Genomic DNA, 25,504 nt, shown 5'->3' with positions numbered 1-25,504 from the left:
ATCCAGGAGAACAGGCTCTGCATACCCTTGACTGTAAACAGGCTCTAGCATGCTATTTAGACCGGACAGCTACCGACAGGAAAAGTACTCGATTGTTTGTTTCTTTCCATTCCACCAAATTGGGACAGCCTGTGGGTAAGCAGACTCTCTCCTCCTGGTTAGCAGACTGCATATCTTTTTGCTATCAGCAAGCAGGCATTCCACTTCAAGACAGTGTTAAAGCGCACTCTGTCAGGGCCATGGCAACTTCAGTAGCGCACCTACGCTCGGTGCCGCTTCCTGATATTTGTAGGGCTGCTACCTGGAGTTCTCTCCATACCTTTACAGCCCATTATTACTTAGACAAGGCTGGAAGACAAGATTCCATCTTCGGCCAGTCTGTCTTGCGCAACCTTTTTGCAACTTGACATACCAACACACGTTAGGGTTCAGGATGCCCTCTACCAAATTCCACCCCACTCCTTGTGCCTATTGCACATCTTGGATACATTTGGTGCCTTTCTCGGACATCCTCAGCTCGGTACTCACCCATATGTGAGGACTACCATCCCGCTTGTCCTGTGAGAAAGCAAATGTTGCTTACCTGTAACAGGTGTTCTCACAGGACAGCAGGATGTTAGTCCTCACGAAACCCGCCCACCACCCCGCGGTGTTGGGTTCATTATGTTTTATTATTTTATTTTTGGCACTTCCTATAGCTTTAAACAAGACTGAAGGGGGACCCCTGCTGGCTGCATGTTTAGTCTCATGCTGGGCATGCCCAGTAGGTGCCAGTCAAAGTTCTAGAAACTTTGACAAAAGTGTTCCGTGATTGGGCTCCATCCTGTGATGTCACCCATATGTGAGGACTAACATCCTGCTGTCCTGTGAGAACACCTGTTACAGGTAAGCAACATTTGCTATCCGCTGTCAGAAGAGCATTTGGAGCCCATACCAACCCCCAAATCGCCGCTGTTACTAGGAAGACTACCATTCCTGTGGCAGGTTCGGCTGCCCTGAAGGATGCCCAGGATCGAAAATTGGAAGTCCACCTGAAACGCATTTTTGAAGTCTCGGCCTTGAGCCTCAGAGCGGCAGTGTGTGCCAGTATGATGACCCAGCTGCTTTGGGGATCATGTCCCAGGCGCAGACGGTTCGCCTTGAGGCGGGGGTGATTTCATGGCGGATGCCCTGTATGACTTGGTACAGACATCGGCGCGTTCCATGATCTCTTCAGTCGTGGCCCCATGCTTGCGGTGGCTCCTGAGTTGGTTGGCTGACTCATCTTCTAAAGCACGTTTGTGCAATCTTCCCTTCAGGGGGAAGCTCCTGTTTGGCGAGGACTTGAACCAGCTGGTAAAGTCACTGGGAGAAGCCAAAGGGAATAGGCTCCCAGAGGATGGAAAGCCCTTTCAGAAGGCCTTTGCCCCAAGAACCCGGGTCAGAGATTCCAGAAGATTTGTCAGGAAGGGGGGGGGGGGTGTTCCTCTGCTTCCTATGGATCCGGGCCTTCCTCGGGACGTCAACAGTCCTTTCGGGGACCCAGCCGGGTAGCGAGAGGAGGTTCCAGCCAGGATTCTGTAGCCGGCAAAGCCTCCCAATGAAATCAGGAGTACTCACTCCCCGGAGGTGGTGGTAAGGGAGACTGCTGTCCCAATTCTACGAGGAGTGGGCAAGAGTTTTGACCGACCAGTGGGTACTGCAGGTGACCCGCGTCGGTTATGCCTTAGAATTTTTTCACCCTCCCGCGCTGTTCTTCCCTAAACAAGTGAACCACAGTGGAGGCCACACTACGCCGTCTGATCAGCTTGAAGGCCATCGTTCTAGTTCCAGAGGCAGAACAAGGGGCCGGATGATATTCCGTGTACTTTGTGGTGCCAAAAAAAAGAGGGGACATTTCGTCCCACTCTGGACCCCGAGCAAGTGAACCAGAGTCTGAAAGTCCCGCGTTTTCGAATGGAAACCCTGCGCACGGTGATTGCGGCGGTGCGCAAGGGAGACTGCCTCACCTCCTTGGACCTTACAGAGGCCTACCTCCATATCCCGATCCGGAGCGTTCATCAGCAGTTCCTGCGGTTCTCGATCCTGGGACAACATTTCCAGTTTCGTGTGCTCCCCTTTGGGCTGGCTTCAGCACACCGCACCTTCACAAAGGTTATGGTGGTTGTTGCGGCAGCCCTCCAACAGGAAGGAGTGTTGGTGTACCCCATACCTCAATGACTGGCTCCTCTGGGCGAAGTCGGAGGAAGACTGTCAGCGGACTATTCGTCATGTGACCCTCATGCTGCAGTCTTTAGGGTGGGTAATCAAACTTGAGAGTCACCTGATTCCCCTCCCAGGTCCTGGAATACCTAGGGGCTCACCTGGGCCGGGTGTTTCTGACAGAGGAGCGGATGCGCAAATTGCAACAGCAAGTGAATTGCTTGAGGAAGACGCAGACTCCTACGGCTTGGGACTATGTACAGGTACTGGGATCCATGGCCTCGCCACTAGATCTCATCCCTTGGGCGTTTGCTCACTTGGGGCTGTTACAGCAAGCGCTCCTGTCCCGGTGGAGCCCAGTGTCTGAGCAGTATCAGGTGCAGCTGCCCCTGACATCGCAGTCCAGATCCAGCTTGGCATGGTGGCTAGTGGATTACAATCTGCAGAGAGGAATTCCCCTCGAAACTCCAGACTGGGTAGTAGTGTCCATGGACGCCAGCCTCCGAGGCTGGGGTGCGGTGTGCCTGGGCAGAGCGGCACAGGGCGTATGGTTGGAGTCAGAACGAGCTTGGTCCATCACCCCCTTAGAAACCAGGGCAGTGCGCAGGGCGTTGGAAGCATTTCTGGATCTGGTGCAGAATCGGATGGTTCGAGTGTTCTCACCACCACGGTGGAGTACCTCAACCGCCAAGGTGGTCAAAGAGCCCTGCCATAGCCCGAGAAGCTCATCTACTCTTCACCTGGGCCAAATGCCATCTGGAGGGCATTGCTGCCTCTCACGTGGCAGGCGTAGACAACTTCCAGGCGGACTTCCTCAGCAGGCAACAGCTGGATCCAGGAGAATGGGAGATGTCCAGAGAGGCGTGGAACCTCATTTGTGCCAGATGGGGGGACTCCCCAGTTGGACCTCATGGCGACCCGACTCAACGTGAAGACATGTTTTTTTCAGTCAACGGAAGGAGATGGGGTCGGTAGGCCTCGACGCCTTGGTGTCCAAATGACTGACAGGGATTCTGTTGTACGCCTTTCCTCCTTGGCCTCTCATCAGTCGAATCCTCAGACGAGTGGAACAGCACCGAGGTCAGGTAGCACTGGTGGCTCCAGAGTGGCCATGTCGCCCTTTGTTTGCAGATCTGGTACGACTAGCCATGGACGGGCCCTTGCGGCTGGCGCATTTACCGACCTGTTGTGTCAGGGTCCCATCTTCTCGGATCGGGAGGATCGCTTCTCTCTCGCGGCTTGGCTTTTGAGAGGCGGCGTCTGCGACTGAAGGGGGTATTCAGAGCCAGTAATTGCCATGCTGTTACAGGCCAGGCGCCCTTCGACTTCCATGATGTACGTGTGAGTGGGGACAGTTTTCGAGTCCTGGTGTGTGCAACAGGGGATCGGGCCAGTGCCTGTCCCTCATAGGCTGGCTTTTCTACAGCAGGGTCTCTCCAAGGGCCTAGTGTACAATTCCATATGCATTCAGGTTTACGCTCTGGGATGTTTTAGGGGACGAATAGACGCCAGATCCCTGTCCTGTCACCCCGATGTGGTTAGTTTCTTCATAGGGGTCAAGCATTTGAAGCTGCCTGTTCGGGAACTTTGCCCAGAGTGGAACTTGAACCTTGTCCTACGGGCTTGGTGTGTACCCCCCTTTGAGCCAGTGGGTCAGGCTTCTCTCAAGGACCTGACCCTGAAGACAGTCTTCTTAGTGGCTATTTGTTCAGCGAGGCGCATTTCTGAATTGCAGTCTCTGTCCTGCCAGGATCTGTTTTTGCGGTTTTCAGCGGACAGGGTGTCTTTACGCAAGGTGCCATCCTTTCTGCCTAAGGTAGTGTTGGCATTTCTTGTTAATCAGTTGGTAGAGCTCCCTGACTTCCCAGACTGGTTCCGCGATTCGAAAACAGATAGAGACCTGCTCCCCTGGCTAGACTCCTTTCACTGCCTTCTCAGGCCACAACTCCTCCACCCTCCACTTTCTCTCCTCATCCCTTCTAGGCTCACCCCCCTTCCACTCTATCACCACTTCCAGAGTTTGACACCCCCCCCCCCCCATACTACCTCTGCTCCTCCCTCTCTCACACAAGCTCCTTCTTGCTTATGCACATACCCACACACCCTCACATACATTCCCTCTCTCTCTCACTTACACAGAAAATGTCATAATGCCTCTATATCATTCCATGGTGAGACCGCACCTTGAATTCTGTGTACAATTCTGGTCGCCGCCTCTCAAAAAAGATATAGATGCGATGGAGAAGCTAATGAGAAGGGCAACCAAAATGATTAAGGGGATGGAACAGCTCCCCTGTGAGGAAAGGCTGAAGAGGATAGGGCTGTTCAGCTTGGAGAAGAGATGGCTGAGGGGGGGATATGATAGAGGTCTTTAAGAGGTCTTGAATGAGTAGATGTGAATCGGTTATTTACACTTTCGGATAATAGAAGGACTAGGGGGCACTCCATGAAGTTAGCAAGTAACACATTTAAGACTAATCGGAGAAAATTCTTTTTCACTCAACGCATAATAAAGCTCTGGAATTTGTTGCCAGAGGATGTGGTTAGTGCAGTTAATGTAGCTGGGTTCAAATAAGGTTTGGATAAGTTCTTGAAGAAGAAGTCCATTAACTGCTATTAATCAAGTTTACTTAGGGAATAGCCACTGCTAGTAATTGCAGCAGTAGCATGGGATCTTCTTGGTGTTTGGGTACTTGCCAGGTTCTTGTAGCCTGGTTTGGCCTCTGTTGGAAACAGGATGCTGGGCTTAATGGACCCTTGGTCTGACCCAGCATGGCAATTTCGTATGTTCTTAACCGACTGGATGCAGCGATGGGTAAGCAAACCCTATTGAACTTGCTGGAGATTTGCATTGCCTTCTGCTACACACAGGCAGGCCATCAGCTAGCTGGCAGAGTGAAGGCTCACTCTGTGCGGGCTATGGCAGCATCTAAGGGGAATGGAACAGCTCCCCTATGAGGAAAGACTAAAGAGGTTAGGACTTTTCAGCTTGGAGAAGAGACGACTGAGGGGGGATATGATAGAGGTGTTTAAAATCATGAGAGGTCTAGAACGGGTAGATGTGAATCGGTTATTTACTCTTTCGGATAGTAGAAAGACTAGGGGGCACTCCTTGAAGTTAGCATGGGGCACATTTAAAACTAATCGGAGAAAATTCTTTTTTACTCAACGCACAATTAAACTCTGGAATTTGTTGCCAGAGGATGTGGTTAGTGCAGTTAGTATAGCTGTGTTTAAAAAAGGATTGGATGAGTTCTTGGAGGAGAAGTCGATTGCCTACTATTAAGTTCGCTTAGAGAATAGCCACTGCCATTAGCAATGGTTACATGGAATAGACTTAGTTTTTGGGTACTTGCCAGGTTCTTATGGCCTGGATTGGCCACTGTTGGAAACAGGATGCCTGGCTTGATGAACTCTTGGTCTGACTCAGTATGGCATTTTCTTATGTTCTTATGGCCCATTCGTCCCCTTTGCAGAAATCTGCTGGGCTGCAACCTGGAGCGCTCTCAAATGTTTGCAGCTCACTACTGCCTTGACAAGGATAGCTGTCAGGACAGTGCCTTTGGTCAGTCCGTCCTGTGCAACCTGTTTCAGACCTGAACCCAACTCTCTCTACTCGTGCTCCTTGTGGGACCAGACTGCCCCATGTTTTTCCCCACAGTGCCACAGTTGTGTTGTGCCCATTGGCACCTTGTATGGATGCTGTTGGTCTCTCTCTCTCTGGTTGAATGGGGCAGTCAGGAGATCTGTCCTCACCCACATGTGAGGGCTACCATCCTGCTTGTCCTAGGAGAAAGCGCAGTTGCTTACCTGTAACAGGTGTTCTCCTAGTACAGCAGGGTGTTAGTCCTCAGGAATCCTGTCTGCCTCCCCACGATGTTGGGTTCATCTTCGGTTTGTTGTTTTTCGCTTGTATTTTTTGTTATGCTATGAGACTGAAGGGGGATCTTGCGTGGATGTGCCGATAGTAGCAGGCTAGGCATGCTCAGTCTGCTGGCCAAAGTTTCTGGAAACTTTGACAAAAGTTTTCCGTGCCAGGCTCCATCGGATGATGTCACCCACATGTGAGGGCTAACATCCTGCTGTCCCAGGAGGACATCTGTTACAGGTAAGCAACTGTGCTGTCCCTTCCTTTCCCATACCACTAGTTTGGAATTTGCTTTTGCATCCTCTTTGATATTCTTTTGTTTCTCTGGGTTTTTTTTATATTTTATTTTTACATTAATAATTTGCAACTGTGAGAGTAGGTAAGTAGCCAAAGAATATAGTTAAAGATACATGAGAGGGAAATGGTTATGGATTTAGGGGGGGTCCTTTTGTTCTTTACAGGTTTTTATGGTTTTGCACTTGAGGAATATCAGATCTTGATGAATAGCTTTACAGGAAAGTGGCAAGCTACTTGCTATTGGTCTGAAAATGTTTTTAAAAATTCATGTGTAACGAACAGCATGTGCTAATCTGGACCCATTAACAGCATTGCTGCTTGGCATTTTGTGGGCACTGATAGAGGGGCATTGAAATGGACTGTCTGTTCATTGATTCCGTTTTTGTTTTTGGTTTTTTTTTTAAGGTGGAAGGAGTGTGTCTTTATCCCTTTACTGATCATCTCTCTAAATGGCTCTTTTTTAACCTAAAATTATTTTCTTATCCTTTTACATTAAGGGTGACTGGTACATCTGTCCTTATGGCTTAGGAATTTCTTTCCCTGAGGGCAGTATGCAACTGGATACAGTCTATGGCTTTTACGTTAGCGAAGTGCAGCAGGGCAATAATCAGCACAGCATATGGTCCCCATTGCATCCACTGTGCTGTAAAGAATGGATACATGAGATCTTTTAAAGAAATGTTACACATGTTTTTCTTCATAGCAACAAGAAAAAAATATTTCCAACCTTAATATATTTGTCCTAGCTCCTAAGCGACTGAAAATATTTTTAGGGTGGTACTGCTGTTATAAATGGAATTTGCTAAGGATGGGTGGTATTTGCAAAGGTGGTCTGGAGACTTTGCACAGCTCTTCCCTGGTGGTTGCTTGAGGCTATTGAACTCTTTCTTTTTTTTTTTTTTTTTTCGATGACAGGTGGGCGACGCAGGGTTTTGATTACCTTCAAGCCATCGAGCCAGTTTTCATCTCGGCTCTGCCTGAAGATGACTTTTTGGTATGAAAACTATTTTCTTTTCAGTTTTAAAATATAACCACAAGAAGAAATCTGTCACTAGCACTATAATGGATATGTATACTTAGGTTTTGCAGACTAGCCAGTGGGCTGTTATGATATGGTTAAGTTTAGTTGCATTTCAAATGTTCGGTCAGTTTTTTTTTTCCCTACTCCATGCATTTAAACAAAGATTGCTTTGGTGGTGTTTGAGTTCTCAAGGATGTGGCAGGGTTGCCAACTTCCTAGAAATATTCTTACTGCACTCTGCCATACCTCTGTGTGAACCCTGCCTCTCCCTTGACCCACCATTTCAAATTACTGGAAGGGTCAAACTTCAAGAGGAGGCCCCTTCCAAACCTCTTCCACCATCTCAATGATTTGAAATGTTGCATGCAACACTTTGTTGGACCCCTGCTTATATATAACTCACCATGCTTATACAGGCTGTTCATGGCTAGCTAAACAAATGTTGAGGAAAGATACACCTAGGATTACAGGCTAGAGCATTTTCAGTAGTGGCCAAATGCTGTGAAATATGTTGCCTGTAGATATTAGGACAGAATGAAATTAGACTTCCCTGTACGTACCTGGATCAGTCCAGACTACTGGGTTTTGCCTCCCTTCCAGCAGATGGAGACAGAGAAAAACTTCGAGAGCACCCCCTCTTAACTGGGTGTAGCACCTGCCTCTCCTCAGTATTTCTCTGTCTTCAGCAGATGGAGGTGGTGCAAAACCTGCGGCTCTGACCTTCGTTTGGTTGCTTTTATTTTTTAAGGAAAACCTAAGAAGCATCAACTTTTCTCAAGCGGGACAAGAACGAACTGTTATTCCTCCCAGGGGGTCGGCAAGTCCTGGTGGGACCATCCCTCCTGGTAGCAGGCTTTCAGGAGCAAGGGTCAGTGGCCCAAAGTTGCTCCCCTCTTTTAGGTGGCGCAGGGGGTGATACCGGTGTTCCAGTCCCTCCCCCCGCCTCCCCCATTTGTGGATCCAGGGAAACTTCCTGGCTGGTACAGAAAAAAAAAAAGGAGAGGATTGCTGGCAGCAGACCCTTTATTTACCTCCAGGCACGGGTTGCGTGTTGTGGCCGGGCTCCGAACGAACGAATGTCTGCGTCTTGGGCTTCAGGTTTCTTTCTTTTCTCTCCTGCTTCTCTTATCGGTGCCCCCGCGCGCTTGCTCTTTTTTCCCGTCGCCATGCCACGTGGGACCCGATGTTCTACCTGCGAGGAAACCTGTCCGTGGCTGTCTCATGTCGGGCTTTGTATTCGCTGCCTCCCCAGAGGGGAGAGTTCCTCGGGAGCAGCGTGGGAAAAGGCCCGTGGTGCGGGCGAGCGGCCTGTTGCTCCAGACCTCAAGACCGAGCCGTCCATTTTGGAATCTTTCACTGCAGCTAAGCAGAGGGTAGTGAGGGAGGGAGATCTCCCGCCCAATTTGTCTCCAGCCAAATTAAGCCCTGAGGGTTTTCAGGATGTGTTCCCTGATTTTTCGGAGGAGGAGCCCAATCCCCTGGAGGGGGGGGTTCTAGGGGCTCGACTGGTTTTACAGTCGACTTCATGCTTTTAATGCATGAAGCCTATCTCGCCGGTCAGGCCTGCCTGGGTGCCCTCCTGCAGCGCAGACCACCCGAAGGCCCGCCTGCAAAGGTCCCTAAAAGACAGGAGCCACAGGGGGCTGTTAGAATTCGCAAGGTCAGGGGGCCTTCGTCTTGGAGTGATGCTGGTGACCCTCCTTTGGGATTGTCTGACCCCATGGTGCCCGCTGCGCATGATTCTTTTGCAGACCCATCTCTCCTTAGTGGAGATCAGGGCAAAGAGCTGGAAAAATCGCTTCCTGTTGACAACGATGATCCGAAGGTTGTGCGTTTATTTCAGAGGGAGGAATTGGACCCTCTGATTCCGCATGTCTTAGCGGAGCTGGGCATTGCAGTCTCCCAGGATAATTTGGGCCAGGACACGGTGGACCCTGTCATGGCTTGCTTACAAGGTCCAGCCAAGATCTTTCCTTTTCAGCATATAGTGCAACAGCTTATGGTCCAGGAGTGGGACACGCCTAAGACTGGCTTGAGAGTTGGCCAGGCTATGAACAAGACTCTGGAACTTTTGAAGGTGCCCAAGGTGGACGCTTCGGTGTCGGCGGTCATGAAGAGAACCACCATTCCATTTGCTGGAGCTGATGGCCCTTAATGACCCACAGGATCAGAAGCTCGAAGTGCATCTCAAGAGGATTTTTGAGGTGTCTGCCCTCAGCATTCGGGCTGCGGTCTGCAGCAGTTTCATGCTTCATGCGATTCTCTGATGGATGCAGCAGTTGTTTAGCGCCATGGATCTCCCACCTCCGAAGTCTGCGCAGGCCGAGCACTTAGAAGCAGCAGTGGCCTATGGAGTGGACACCCTGTATACTCTCCTTCATACTTCCTCACAAATGATGGTGTCAGCAGACTCAGTGAGACTGCTTCTCTTAACTCCACAACTGGTCGGCAGATGTCCTCCAAAGCTCAGCTCAGTGAGATGCCTGTTAAGGGCAAGTTTCTCTTTGGCGAGGACTTGGAGCAGCTGATCAAATTTCTGGGCGACAACAAGGTACACAAACTATTGGAAGACAAGCCTAAGGGGTTTGGAGTTTTCTCCCCACCCGCTCTCGTTTTAGGGGGCAATGGCATTTCCGCCAGAGCAGGACACCGGGAGCAGGCCAGTGACAGTTCTTGGGGAGGCCGCAATCCTTGTTTCAATCCTTTTGAGGACGCAGAAAGAGCCAAGATGGGGCCAGTCAGGGGTCCCTCGTGTCCAAGACCTTTCAATGAGATACAGCCAGACCTGTTCCTCTATCCCAGTGTTAGGCGGCCGGCTGTCCTTTTTCATGAGGAATGGGTCAAAAGACGAACTGTCGTCAATCTACAGCTCCCCCTAAGCCGCGCGAGCTAGTCCCACCCTACCTCAGACGTCATCCGGAGGTGTCTGCTTAAGGGGCTTGTAGCGACACCGGACGGAGCACTAACTTCAGCTGCTCTCTGCTGTCTGCTACCACCACTTGCTCCCAGCTTCAGCATGGAAGGGAGGCAAAACCCAGCAGTCTGGACTGATATGTGGTAAGAAAGGAAAGACAATTAGCAAGTAAGAACCAATTTTCCTTTTCAGAAAGAAGGTTAAGGCAATGACAAACAAGGAGATTGGTAGTAATACACATTGCTTGCAGTGGGCAGGTTAATGTTTACAGTCTACAGTATTAGATATATTGTTAATATTAAAGGTGGGATAAGATTTTAATTCCTTGTGTTTAATACTGTTGGTAGTATTTATTTTATTGTTTTGTTATGCTGTGCTTTGTGTACTGATGTTATTTTGCATGTTTGGCTGTATACCACTCCAAACAGCTCTGTTAAAGAATTGGGGAGGTGGTTAATAAGAGTTTTTTAAATAAGCTGTGAATAATCTTTAGGGCTGTGTGGGCTGATATTCAGCCACTGAGCAGCTTGGCTAGTTAGTCGGATAAAGCTATCTGGCTAACTAGTAGGGTAAATTCAGCGGTACAGTCGGGCTGCTGAATATACCTGGCTGTCTTAAAGTTAGCTGTATATGTTTATGCTGCTAACTTTAGGACAGGTCAGCGACATGACCAGAGTTAGCCACATGTTAAGTGGCTAATTCTGCTTCTCCCCAAAACGTCTGCCTCTGCGACACCGCCGACATACGGCGTTTTGCCATTTAGACGGAAAACCTTTAGTTATCCATTTAAATGGCTTTTGAATATTGACCTTGTGGGGTAAAAAGCAATGAACCAAAGGTGTATATGTGGTTAAATCTTTCTGTCATCCTCATTAATAGATGTGAGAAGATTGTACAGATTGATGCAAAAATACATGTATCCTGGAATAGATTCTATAGGAGACATTTATAGTAGTATTTTGAACATCTAAAGATGTTCAAAATGTTGCAAGAAATATATATTTTTTTGTTTTCATGTGGATTCCTGTGCAGATAATTCAGTCAGAGGACAATGGCATTTGAATCCAGGGTTTTGAAAATGGCATGCCAGCAGTGTCCTTCACTGAAACCATGGTGGGAAAGAAACTAATGGGAAATGTCATCTCCCAGTACATCAGTGTTACTTGGCTATCATTCTGGTGTCATTTTGCCAGATTAAAGCAAGAAGCTCCTCATTTCATTGATATCCATTGTTTGTGTAAATTGTAGAAAATTCTTTTAAAGAATGTGGTTGCTGTAAAACTGCAGAACAGCTCTCGCTGTACATTTTCCTTCTGCTATAGATCAAATAAGAGCTGGGGAGGGTCACAGGAAGTAAGTTTTAAGGACAGATAATTCACAGATCTGATAGCCTACAGAGAATGTGTTGTCATTTCATGGAAAGACGTTGGGTTGTCAGTGTCTCTATGTAGAGTAGGTCTCACTGACTAAATAGTTCATAGCAAGAGAGCCATGGGGAGAGGTTAAAGTGAAATGAGAAAAAAATGGTCATGTGCCATCTCCATCTCCCCATCCCCCAAAATGTTTTATTTTAATTTTTATATTTTCTTAACTGATGAGTTTCTGATTTCAACTTAAGGATAAAACAATGTTGATGGGTATCGCAGCAGTGGCATACACAGTTCAAAAGCTGAAGAGTTTTTAATGCTAAAATTCAAGGCAGTTATATAATGTTTTGGTGAAGGACGCTGCCATACATGAGTGTCTCCTGCAGAAACAGAGAGGAAACCACAGAAAGCCAAGGAGCACATAGAGTGGGTAGCCATGTTCATTTTTACTTACTGCACAGAAAGGAGCTAAAGGGAGCTCCAATCAGTCAAAAATCACAGGAGGCAGAAGGAGCAATTATATGCATGAGATTGTCTACTATTGAGTATCAGAAGCAAAGAGCTTTATTGAAGCACATAATAAACTTCAAAAAAGGAAGACACTAATAAATTAATTTTGCTGAAGGAAACCCATCCCATCCCTGACACAAGCTGTGTTTTGCTAGTGCACCGACTCAGCAGGGGTCGGCGGCAACAGTCTTGAACAATCAAGAAAAAATAAGTCGGGCAGAATGTAACAAGGCATACACGTGCACACAAGGGAAACTCAGTATAGACAATTTGAATGCAGAAAATTATTACAACAAAGAAAATACATAGATATAAACTCTAATTGTCAGGCAAGGAAACTTAAAGGCCTTAAAGCAACCAGACTGAAGATTGAGCAGATATTTAAACAGAGAAAAGGATTCAAAATGCACCTTCCTCCTCCTCATTTTTATTTGCCACCACTAAGGTTCTGCTTGCTTCTAAAGTTGACCAACCGTTCCAGGGGCTCTTGACACCTACAGAAATGAACAAATTTACCTGATTTTGGATCAGTATGTAGCAGCCTTTATCACCTGGGAATAATCTTAATTTGTTTCCCTAAAGATGGATAGATTGAAAAAAGAATACAATCTTAAATAATATGTATTTGCTATTGAATGAGAACTGCAAATCTCAAATATTAAAATAATTATTGTTGGTGGTGATAGTGTGCAACTGCTTACTGCCAACTTTGCAGTGATCAGGTTGATACTTTTGGTTCTTTTTTGCATTGGCATTGTTATGGAAAGGTAAATCTCTTATGCAAATAAAACATTATTTATTCATATATTTTTGTAAATATATTTTGACATAACTTTATCATGCCCCTAGTATGTCAAGAAGCAGGGTATTTAACCCTGCTCCCCCTTCATATTATACTGGTTCCAAATCTCACCCAAAAGGCCAAAAATAGATTATTCTTTGCTCATGGCTGAGACCTTGTATTTAATTTTGACCAAATAGAATGCTAGCTGTGTAGACATGATTATTGTAGTCAAAATGTCTTCTCCCTAGGCCAGCCCTGTGGTCCAGCAAGCAGGAAATGTGAATCTTGGACCTGGCTATTTATCCTCAAGCCAGCTAGAGCTGCGGATGCTCCTGAGGAAGCATCCACAGCTCTTAAATAATGGATGACACCTGGATATCTTGCCATAATGACACCGATCTGATGATTCCAATTGCATTTGTCCTAGGCTTTGAATGGAGCAGTAGCCCATGCTTCTTGACTAAGGACTGTAGTCATGATAGCCAGGCTTGGGAAGAGAAGGGGGGGGGGGGGGGTATGTTGTAGGGCAAGAAATACCCAGTGTCCTGTGAATAATGGCTCATGGTGTCCAGGAGGGCAGCTCGAGCCTGAAATAACCCATCAATGAGCAACATGAAGCTACTCGGCAATAAGAAAATTTAAAAACAAAAAGGAAAAACTCCACCCACTTCATGGTTTAGGGTGAGATCACCAAAAACACAATTCATATCGTGTGTGAACCAGACAAGCCCAGGTCTGAGGAGAATCTGCTGCACATGGTAGCACCTTGCACATCTTTCATTGCTTATGTTATCTTAAAAAATGTTTAATTTCTTTCCTCCTCCCTTTTTCCTAGAGTTTGCAAGCACTCATGAATGAATGCATTGGCCACGTGATAGGGAAACCTCACAGTCCTGTTACAGGTTTGTACCTTGGTAAGATGTGTTGCTGGCATTTCTTTTGGACCATTGCTGACCTGTGTAGTCATCCTTTCATTTTAATTATTCATACTTTCAGCCCAAAATATTAGAATTGGCAACAAAAAGAAAACACAATATGGAGAAGAGGGCTAGTTATAATTCATAATGAATTCAGGCCTCCCCAGTTTATAGAGCGATGTGGGGTTGGTGGTGTGGTTTGGTAGTTTTTAAGATGTTCGGTGGGTTAGGTTGTATGAGAGAAGGTTAAGTTGAGTATCTTTAGGTTTATGAATTATTTTAATTGGGTGTCTTATGACTCTTTTCTTCCTCAGTGAGGGAGGTTTCTAAAGTGTTAGCTGTATTATTATATTACTGATGTATTTATATTTTAGATTTGTATTTTTGATGCCTTACTCTGTTTTATTAATGTATTGTTTTATTATGATGCAGTGTGATTCATGTATAATCCTGCTTGATGTAAACTGCTTTGGTTCAAACTATTTGAGGAAGGCAGTGTAAAAACATATTACATTAGGAGCATTTTTCTGTCTAAGCCCCTAGTAAATGCATATCCTGTGGCTATCCAGTATGCTGATGAATATAGCATGGCAACTTCCCTACCCTGCTGTTGGTATCATATTTTGAATGAGTGTATGAGGTTCTGGGTATTTTTATGTAAATTCTAAAAGTCACATACTTTTTTCTTCATGGGAATAAAGAATGTTGGTCCTAGTGTCAAGGCAAAATTCTGCCACAAATTATAGAGTTTGGCCTACTGAAATTACCATGTGGAAAGAACGTCAGTCTCATCAGAAGCTCATCCCCATTTTGTAATGAATGCATTCCTTATTGGAATGTTCAGTGATTTGATTACAAGCTCTACACAGATGATGGCAAAACCCTTGCCACAAGTGCCCAAGTTAGCACTTGTGGCTAATTCTTCTGGCACATGAGGTGAAAGTAAATGAAATCCTGCTGATGTTGGCTCTCATCAATAGGGTAATTCCAGGCCCTTTGTGGTACCTGAGCGCAAAATGGTTCCACATCCTGGCCCTTTACCAATGCATAAATTTCTTTCAACATAAAGATGTCTGTGCTGTGCATAAAGAGAAGTGGTGTGGTTTGCATAAAAGCATTAGTCTTATTGCATAAAACAAATCCTGAATCATTGTACACCACATTTTGATGCATGCACATGTTTAGAGAAATAAAATAAAAATATTTTGGGTGTTAATAGGAAGAGGTAATGTTGAGTATTAGTAACCTAGGCACAGTTTTGGTAGCTCTTAGTATTTTGTATATCTGCATTTTCTTGTACCAGTGATTACTGCCTTTAAAGTGTAGTTCATCTGTAGCTCACCAGGAAATATGGCAAAAGCAGTTTTATGGAACACACAAAACCTCTCCCATTGTGATCTGCAACAGCAAGCTGCAGCTGGATTCCTGAATTACCAATGATAAATAATTGTAGGGCTTGATAAATTATTACTGTGATGTTGATGTCATATAGTGCTGTTTCTATAGCCATAAAAAGTGATTTGTGACTGCAGAAAAAATTTAGAGATTATTGATCGCAGAGAATCTTGTCAATTTTATTTTTCTCCTGTATTCTTGTCAGGGTTTAAAAGTGTTAGCCTTTGTGTTTCACTGCTTCCTGTATAAAGTGAGATGACTCAGCCCTAGAGAGCACAGAGAGACTTTTATTTTTTTCTAAAAAAAATCTTTTTATTGCTTTTTGTAAGGTTAGACAATACAACATACGCTTTTGAAGCATCAAGTGGTCAGTCTCAAAACACTTTTATAATCTTGATTGCCTAACAAGATACGTCATTACTCAAGACACTGTTAATCTGCCTTCTGAAAACATTTCTGGTGCCAGACATGCTCACCTCATTTGAACTGAGAACAGTTCTTTCAAATGGACACAACTTTCCCTTTCACCAGATGAAACTTGTTCAGGCTTTCTGGCTTTAGGTGGGAGTGAAGGGGTGAAGTTGGGCTTTCCATGTGTTAAGCACTAAGGGGGAAATTTTCAAAATGATGCAGTTTGATGCAAAGTCGTGTGCGTTCATCCAGAGGCTTTACATCTGTTTTCAAATGAAAAGTATACACATACTTTCCCTTTCAATAATAATGAAGGAAAAAGTACTGCAGAGATTTGCATCTCTTTTTTTATGCAGGTACTTTTTCCAGCCAAAATAACATATGTAGTTTTGAAAATGCAATACTACATGTGGTATTGTATCCTCTGACCTAACCACACCCTGGGAAACCTTCTACAACACCAAGCCAGCTTTGAATTTTCAGGAGGTGGGGGTGTATTGGGTCTGAAGGAAGCTGTTACTGCTGTGGCCCCAGGTGAAGACCCTATACTGCTGCAGGTCCCATTTTGAGAGGAAATGCCATCAGTCCTGCCATCCTAGAAGAACAACAGGTGAGACTGGAGAGAGAGGGGAAGGGTCAGGGCAAGATGCCGCCTCTGGTCCAGGTGTTTTGAAAGGAAGTAAGATGTGTGTTGAGGTGAAAAAGAAATGGAAAGGAGGGGTATGTATCATGGATGTGGAGGCTGAGAGCGGGTAGAAGGGAGAAATTGAGGAGTGTGGAAGATGAGATGGAGCATTGGGTAATAAGAGCAGAACTGCAACAAAGCATTGGGAAGCTGATTTTTTGGGGGAGAGGGTTGGGAATAAATGGAAAAGTATTGTTTTGGAAATGTTATAAAGCATTATAGTTCTAGCAGTGAATGGTGTCCCAGAATCATACAGTTGTGCTCATAAGTTTAAATACCCCTGGCAGAATTTGTAAGATGTGTAGCATTTTAAGAAAACATGAGTGATCAGACAAAACATGTTATTTTTAATGTCTTTCAGATTAAACTATTATGTATCACAAAATAGCACAATCATTAAACCATAGCAATAAGGAAAATAATAAAATGATCCTTTTCTAAAGTTTATGTACCTTTAGTTCTTAATATTGTGTATTGCCCCCTTTTGCATCAGTGATGGCTTGGAGTTTTTGTGATAGTTGTGAATGAAGGCCTTTATTTTGTCATGTGGTAAAGCTGCCCATTTCACTTGGCAAAAAGCCTCCAGATCCTGTAAATTATTTTGTTGTTTAGCATGAGCTGCATGTTTGAGTTCTCCCCAAAGTGGTTTAATGATGTTGAGTCAGGAGACTGTGACGGCCACTCCAGAACCTTCACTTTATTCTGCTGCAGCCACTGAAGGGTCAGTTTGGCCTTGTGTTTCAGATCATTCTCATGTTGGAAAGTGTGTCTCTTATGCAGCTTCCTGGCTGATGAAAGCAAATTCTCCTGCAATATTTTCTGATAAGATGCTGCATTCATCCTGCCATCAATTTTGATTAAATTCCCTGTGCTGCTGTGTTTCACACACCCCCAGAACAGCAGAGATCCACCTTCATGGTAGGGATGGTGTGCTTCTTTCTATAGCATTTATGGTTATGACCATAAAGTTAAATTTTGGTCTCATCACTCAAAATTATTCTGTTCCAGAAGTTTTGAGGCTTCTCTAGGTGCTGTTTGGCATATTGTAAACAGATTGTTTTGTGGCTTTGGTGCAGCAATGGCCGTTTTCTGGCAACTCTATCATGCAGTCCATTTTTGTTCAAGTATCTTCTTATTGTGCATGCTGAAACACCCACACCACTTTGATTTAAAGAAGCCTGTACTTCAGTAGAAGTTGCTTGTGGGTTTTTCTTTACATCCCAACAAATTTTCCTGGCAGTTGTCTGAAATCTTTCTAACAGAATCCATAATTTTCCACTTCTTGATCAGAGTTTGAATAGTAATGATTGGCATTTTCAAATCTTTGGATATCCTTTTCCTGATTTATAAAGTTGAACTACTTTTGCTTGCAGATCCTTTGACAGTTCTTTTGCTTTCCCTATGCTTCAGAAACCACCAAAGTCAGTGCAGCCCTGGATGAAATGCACAAGGGTTTCTCAAGAGCTAAGAAACTCAGACACTAATTACAAGCTACAGGTATGGAAACCTACACTTCATTGCCATCTCAACTTGAGTGTATATTAGCCCAAACAAAGGTATGTAAACTTTTGAACATGACCATTTTATTATTTTCCCTTATTGCTATGGTTTGTTTAACAATTGTGCTATTCTGTGATTCTTAATAGTTTTAATTTGAAACACATTAAAATTAACGGACATGTTTTGTCTGATCACTCATGTTTCTTAAAATGCTATACATCTTACATATTCTGCCAGGGGTATGTAAACTTATGAGTACAACTGTATTTTTGTGGCCTGAGAGAGGAGAACTGTCAAAGCTTAATGAGAATGTCACACTGGAGCAAAGCTTAAAAAAAAAAAAAAAAAAAAAAGTTATTACAAGCTTAGACAATAAGGCTGTTGGGCTGGATTGTTTGCCTGCAGATTTGCATAAACATATAAAGGTCCTTTTTAGCCCTGTTACTGCTGGAAGTATTTAACAAAGTTATCTCCTAAATCTTTCTATTGTATAATAATTTGCTACCCTAAGAAGAGAAGGGATTCATTCTTGTACAATATTTGTAGGCTGATTTCTTATTTAAATAGAGATTACAATATTTTTCTGAAAATATTAACTTAGAAACATAGAAGATGTTGGCAGAAAAGAACCATTTGGTCCATCCAGTTTGCCCATTTGTAATGTCTACTGTTCTGTCACGGGTCTCTCTTTCTTTTTTTAAATACTTTATTTTTAATGAATTTAAAGTGAATACAGGTCTTTAATCTGTATTGATCCCCTTCCCTCAGCTACTGAGGCCCCTTTGTGTCTATCCCATGTATGCTTGAATTGTATCACTGTTTTGGCCTCTATAATCTCTGCTGAAGTTCTGTTCTAGGAGTCCGCCCTCTCACTGAAAAAATATTTTCTCACATTTCTTTTGCCTTTCCCTCCCTTCAGTTTCATATAATCACCCCTTGTCTGTGAACTTTTCATCATAATCACAGTCATAATAATTTTTTTATGTCATGCTTTTCCAGCTGAGTTGTTCAAAGCATGTAAAAGCAGCTTTGGGCATTACCGTTCAATTAATATATATTGTAGTAGGTAAACTATGGTTAGGTATTAAAAATTTAGATTCAAATACTACTATAGATATGATAAACACAAAACCATTTTAACACACATACAATGCAGGATAAGTGTGGTTACAGGAAGACAATATAGTGTACATCAGTAATAGAAATTCAGCAAATATGTTATAGCAGTATATTTGGATATAATAGTATATAAGTAATATGCAATTGGGAGTTCAATGTGTTGGTGACTTAGGGAGGATTGTGTGATGGTCATGCTGTAGTATAGTTTAATCTTATTTATTTTTGGGGCCCAAGAACCCTTGCAAAGGTTTGGTTAGGAATTCATGGGTCTAGCTGCACGCTACAAATAGCCAGATTTTCCGATGTTTCCTGAAGGTGAGAAAGTTTAGGAAGAGCTTGATGTCATGTGGCATAGTGTTCTAGAGGGTGAGAGCAGATCCTGAGAGAGTTCTTTTTCTAGTGTTTGAGTGTCACATTTCTTTGAGGGCTGATTCCACTAGTCAGGTTTGGGGTAGTGAGCAAAGTAGGTGTATATAGGGTGAATCATTGAGGTAGGATAGTGCCAAAACAACAGACTCACCCTAGACACATCTTCCCAGATACTGTGCTCTATGTAAAATGCTTCCTTCCAGTTCTTTATTGAACTCTGTTAGATATTAAATGTTCCTCTGCACTCAGGCAGGCCAGTCTACACAAGTGGGTTATCCATTTCTACCAGCAGATAGAAAAAAAAATGGTGTGCTAAACCGGCTCTATTCCTGGGCGTCTGTGTGTCTTATGGAGCAAATTAGGGTAGGGCATAAAATGTCTTTTTGTCCCCATTCTTCATCCCAACCCTTTTAATTTAATTAACTACAACCCCCCACCCTCCTGACCCCCTCCCCAAGACTTGCCAAAAGTCCCTGGTGGTCCAGCGGGGGGTCCGGAGCGATCTCCTGAACTCGGGCCGTCGGCTGCCAGTATTCAAAATGGCGCCGATAGTCTTTGCCCTTACTATGTCACAGGGGCTACTGGCGCCATTTCTCCTACCATGTGACAGGGGCTGACCAATGGCGCCGGTAGCCCCTGTGACATAGTAAGGGCAAAGGCTATCTGTGCCATTTTGAATACTGGCAACCGACGGCCCGAGTGCAGGAGATCGCTCTGGAGCACCAGGGACTTTTGGCAAGTCTTTGGGTGGGGGGGGGGGGGGGGGTCAGGAGGGTGGAGGGTTGTAGTTAATTAAATTTAAAGGGTTGGGATGGGGAATGGGGACAAAAAAAAATTGGTTGTAGTTAGGTTTTTGTTTTTTTTTTAATATATATTCGCTCCATAAGATGCACAGGCATTTCCCCCCCACTTTTGGGGGGGGGGGGGGGAGTGCACCTTATGGAGTGAAAAATACAGTAGTTCTGCCCCAACAGCCCACCGCTATTCAGTCCCCAGCACATGGTGTACATGCGTTTCTCTACTGTGGATTGCTTATAGTGAAAAATAATGAAAGAAGAGGAGACGATAGAAAAATTTCGGACACCACTTAAGCTCCTGAGGTGTCACCAGTGGATCCCTTCCTCAGCTGAGCTTTATTAGTCCAGGAGCCTGCCCTTTATGTGGACAAAAAAGAAGCGATTGGAGCCAGAGGGAGTGCTCGGCAGTAATGACTTGTGCCCTCTCCCCCCATAGCCTGAGACCTGTTTGTGTTGTCATCCCGGAGAGCTGAGTTCATGTTAAAGTTTAGGGAGGTTTTTCCTTTCCTTGCTCTCCTTCCCTCGGCGCTGGGTGTTCAGCATCCTTTCCCCCTTTTCCTCTTACTTTCTCGAAGTTTAATGTAGAGTGGAGGTGGCGCAGGCTCTGTGGGTTGAGCAGCCTTTGGTTAGGCCCCGCTTGTAAGGCTTGGTTTCTTAGCCGTGTGGAGGGCCATGGCAACGTTTTTCCTGTGCGTTGGCGTGTGTATGCTGCATGACTGTGCACTGATGTGAACACGCGCATAGGACCACAGCCTGTATAGAGCGGGGGGGGGGGGGGGGGGGTATGGTTAGAGCAAATACTAGCTGAGCACTTAATGTCTGGGTACATACTCTGAGTGCATTCTGTCTAGGTGTATTCAACCACAGCCCTTTGCGGACATGTTTTGTTTGTTCTCCCAGAACAGTTATGGTGCCTGCTGCATAAAGGTTTCAGCATCTAGCTCTGCAAGCCTAGAGGTTCAGACTCCAGTCCTGAACCTTGCAACCAACACAGATATCACAAGAACATATATTATTTTTATATGCATTGCTGGGGTGCCAGAAAACACTTGGAATGCATATGGAATAAGGCTTGTTGTAATGCTTGTTGGTGTGGACTTTGCCACTAGAAAGCCATGAGGAAACTAAATTACAATTACAGTTCAATATAGTAAACCTACCATACTAAAAGAGCAATAACTGCCAGCACTCAAACCTTAAAAACTTAACTATGAAAAGGCAACACTGCAAATATTACACCAAGCCCTAAACACCAATACCCCTCCTATTAGGAAAACAGAACAAGCCAGCCTGCTATTGATCCCTACACAAACTACTTACTAGCAGAATGCCTCACCTCAGTCACACATGCAGAAAGCAGACACTCATCAAATACAGAATAAAGAGACCATAAAGTATAAACAGAAACACTTAGACAAAAACTGAACTGGAAACCACGACAAGCCCAGAGTATATGCAGTGCAACAATGGAAAAATAGAAATTCCATTCTTCAATACAACAAAATCAAGGCATAAACAATCATAATAGTAAAACCAAATTAATAAATTAATAACTATTTCGAAATAGCTGATGAATAGCGTAACATCCAATAATTTAAATCTCATATCAAAATTATAAAAACTTCCCCAAATACCAATAAAATATTTCAAAATAGCAGACATATGAAATAGCTCCATGTGGAAGCAGCTCCATCACTGCTCTCTACATTAATGGTGGGGGTGAAAGGGAAATAGAACCTAAGGTTACTAAGAACCAAGAGAAACAGATAAGTATGAGAAAAAAGAAGTGTGAAGCTTGCTGGGCAGACTGGATGGGCCGATTGGTCTTTTTCTGCCGTCATTTTCTATGTTTCTATAATAATTACTGCATTTTTTGCTCCATAAAATGCACTTTTCCCCCCCAAAAGTGGGGGGAAAATGTCTGTGTGCATTATGGAGTGAATATTAAAAAAAACAAACAAAAAACTAACTACAACCTCCCACCCTCCTGACACCCCCCCACCCAGATTTGCCAAAAGTCCCTGATAGTCCAGCGGGGGTCCGGGAGCGATCTCCTGCACTCGGGCCGTTGGCTGCTAATATTCAAAATGGCGCCGATAGCCTTTGCCCTTACTATGTCACAGGGACTACCGGCACCATTGCTCCTACCATGTGACAGGGGTGACCAATGGCACCGGTAGCCCCTGTGACATAGTAAGGGCAAAGGCTATCTGCGCCATTTTGAATACTGGCAGCCGACTGCCCGAGTGCAGGAGATCACTCCCAGACCCCCGCTGGACCGTCAGGGACCTTTGGCAAGTCTTGGGTGGGGTCAGGAGGGTGGGGAGTTGTAGTTAATTAAATTTAAAGGGTTGGGATGGGGAATGGGGGCAAAAAAAAACATTTTATGCCCTCCCCTAATTTGCTCCGTAAGACGTACAGACGCTCGGGAACAGAGCCGGTTTAGCACACCATTTTTTTTTTAATTTTCCCGCTCTGAATCCTAGGTGCGTCTTATGGAGCGAAAAATATGGTAAACCTAGTAAGAATTTTTAAAAGTCCCCATTTTCCATACCTGGGAACTTTTGATTTCCAGTCACTCTGGGATTCCTGTAGATTCGTGGTTGGTGGCCGGGTTGTAGCAGGAAGGGAGCACTTTCCCTTCCCTCTCCCTCACACATTCATTCATGCTCATTCACAGACACAGGCTCTCATACTTGCTTATTCTCGCTCATTCACACACACAGGCTCTCACACTTGCTCATTTACATACATGCACAGGCTCTCTCAAAAGGCATACCCATGCACTTTCCCGCTACTTCACTCACATATGCTGTCAGTCAGACTCAGTCTCCCCTTCCTTGTACTGGCTGTGGGCTGATGAGCGGAGCAGGCAGCTGGGGCCTTTTATTTACTTCTGCTGCTGGGCCTGTCAACATTCTTTGGCTGCTAACGGGGCTTTTTACGTTCTTTGGCCTTCGGTGTTTGGGCAGCACCGGGCCTCCTCTTTTCTTCCACCGGCAAGCAGGGGCGGATTGAGGGAAAATAGTGGCGCGGGGGATTTTTCTCCATACTGGCCCATGGGTACCCAATTATATATATAATTTACATATATGTGCACACCCCTATATTTCGGCATGGTCCTCCCGTATCAACAAAGTACTATTTGCCAAAACTCAAAGAATAACAACCCCACCTATGAAAAAGAATATCACAAATATTACACCAGAATCTAAAATATCAATACACCTATCAGGAAAACAGAACAGGCCAAGCTACTACAGACCCCTACAGAAAAACCACATGCTAACACAAACTCTCACCAAACACAGAATAAAGCCACATAAAGTATAAATAGAAATGTGCAGACTCTATACAGTGCAACAATGGAAAAACAAAATTGTCACTAATCCTCATGAAACAATCAATAAAATCAAGATATATAAATCATGAATCATAATTATAAATTCATACTAATAAAATAATTTCAAAAAGCTGATGAATAGAATATCCAATAATTAAAGACTCAAGCAAATTTTGAAATCTTTAAAAAACACCAATAAAATATTTCAAACAGCAGACACATCACATACTACCCAATAATTAAAATGGTAGTCAATCAAGAAAAATGAACTTAAAAAGCCACCTTTACTTACCCTCTCCAGCAGTTCTCCTACTCCTTTCCCTTGCAGGCCACACCAGAAGCAGCAGTAGCTGCTGAAGCTGTCCTCACGGTCCTCTTCCTTAGGGACCACAACCAATCTCTTCTCGCTCTCTCTCTCACACACACACACACACACACGCACAGACAAGCACGCACATACCAGTCATCTCCCTGATCAGTCTCACACATATACACGTCACCTTTCTGGCCAGTCTCTCTCAATCACACAATGCTCTCGCTCTCTCTTACTTACACAAAGGCTTTCAATCACACACATGCTCTCTTTCTTTCACTTACACACAAGCTCTCAATCACACACATGTTCTATTTCACAGCCACAAGCCAGCCAAAAATTTGTTCCATCTCTCTTGCACACACACACTGACACACAGAAGCACCCTCCCTGTCTCACATACACATTACACTCTCACAGAAGCACCTTGCTTTCAGACTTGCAGCATTTTTTTACTTTTACTAAAAGTGAAAGTGATGATCCCAACCATTAAATAAGAAAACCACATTCCTATCAGAAGGCGAAATGACATCCTTCCTTCAGGTTCTGTCCTCCCAAGGGACAGCCACCCACACAGTACAGCTTCTCTTGTTTTACGCTTTCAGGCAATAAAGCCAAGTGTCTTTCTTCAAACTATCAGTCACATGATTATTCATGTGGGAGATATGGCACCGAAAGACATCCTTAGTCAACTTCCCTTTCAAATGGGAAGATTCCAGTGTAATTTTAGATATTTTAATTTTACAGACAATAGTATCAATTTTGAGGTGGCAAGATGCTTTTTACCAACTAGCTCCTGAAGAAATGTTTTGTGAAACACTGGCTGTTGTCTGGCTTGATTTGTTACACAGCTTCAGATTTGTTGTCCTTGAAAATTTCTTTAAGTGCAGCTAAAAACTCTTGAAAAATACAATATTTTTCTTTCCTGAGGAGCACTATTCTTTTGGTAAATGACTCTGGTCCCAAGGTGAATGATTGAATAGATGGTGTGCTATACTGGGCACACCAATTGGCTTACTAATACCTCAGTTATTTTACTTACCTGTACAGAACAATCTGCCACGTTTTTGGAATAATCTTTTTGATCCATTGCTTAGATTGAGACGGAAGCATTCTATATCTCCATGGAGTCTGCGCAGATTACCTTCACCTACATGGAAGGTGCTGGTTTCACCTTCCTTCGGATCCCGTTCCGGAGCCATCAGACCAAGCTTCCACACCATAAATTTAGTGTATTCTCATTTTGTGGAAAAATGGGAACGCGATTAAAGTAGAAGTTCGAAGCATCCAGACCCAAGAACAGAGGTGCTTGGTATACTTTTTTGGACATTTCGTTGGAACCTACAGCCTTATCCACACTGTCATACTGAAGATGTGGGAGACCCCTGTCTCCAGACCAATGGTGGCCTGGAAACTGGACCTAAAGTTACCATGAAGAAGGCTTCTGACTATGGAGTTGTCAAACTCCCCCAAATCTCAGTAGTCATGGAATCAGCCATAAAGAGAGTGAAAAAAAGCCCATCTCCACTCACACTCTTGCCAGGGAAGGATAACTGCTTACTGGATGAGTTCAGGACAAAGGTGTTCCAGGGGTTCATGTTATTAGCCCGGATAACACCACCAATTCTGCATCCACAATCTAAAGCTGTTCATTTAGGGGGCGGGGAACCCATCACTCCTGCCCATGAGCTAGAGGAGGCTGTTCACCACTTG

At 44.5% G+C, this 25,504-nt stretch overlaps 1 protein-coding gene across 7 annotated transcripts in view; it reads left to right on the top strand.

The window, feature by feature from the left end:
• Positions 1 to 25,504, top strand: part of MAP3K4 (mitogen-activated protein kinase kinase kinase 4) — a 464,119-nt gene that overhangs the window by 322,189 nt on the left and 116,426 nt on the right. For 5 of the 7 annotated variants that reach the window (XM_029594154.1, XM_029594152.1, XM_029594148.1 and 2 more), the window contains 2 exons: positions 7,262 to 7,340; positions 13,778 to 13,856. In XM_029594154.1, the coding sequence (XP_029450014.1) occupies positions 7,262 to 7,340; positions 13,778 to 13,856 (158 nt within the window). The remainder of the gene's footprint in view (positions 1 to 7,261; positions 7,341 to 13,777; positions 13,857 to 25,504) is intronic. The other 2 variants (XM_029594153.1, XM_029594149.1) reach the window with 1 other exon arrangement.

Source organism: Rhinatrema bivittatum, chromosome 3, assembly GCF_901001135.1.
Source record: "Rhinatrema bivittatum chromosome 3, aRhiBiv1.1, whole genome shotgun sequence".
Lineage (NCBI taxonomy): Eukaryota > Metazoa > Chordata > Amphibia > Gymnophiona > Rhinatrematidae > Rhinatrema > Rhinatrema bivittatum.
The sequence above is the reverse complement of the archived record's forward strand: the minus strand, read 5'-3'. Positions and strand labels throughout refer to the sequence as shown.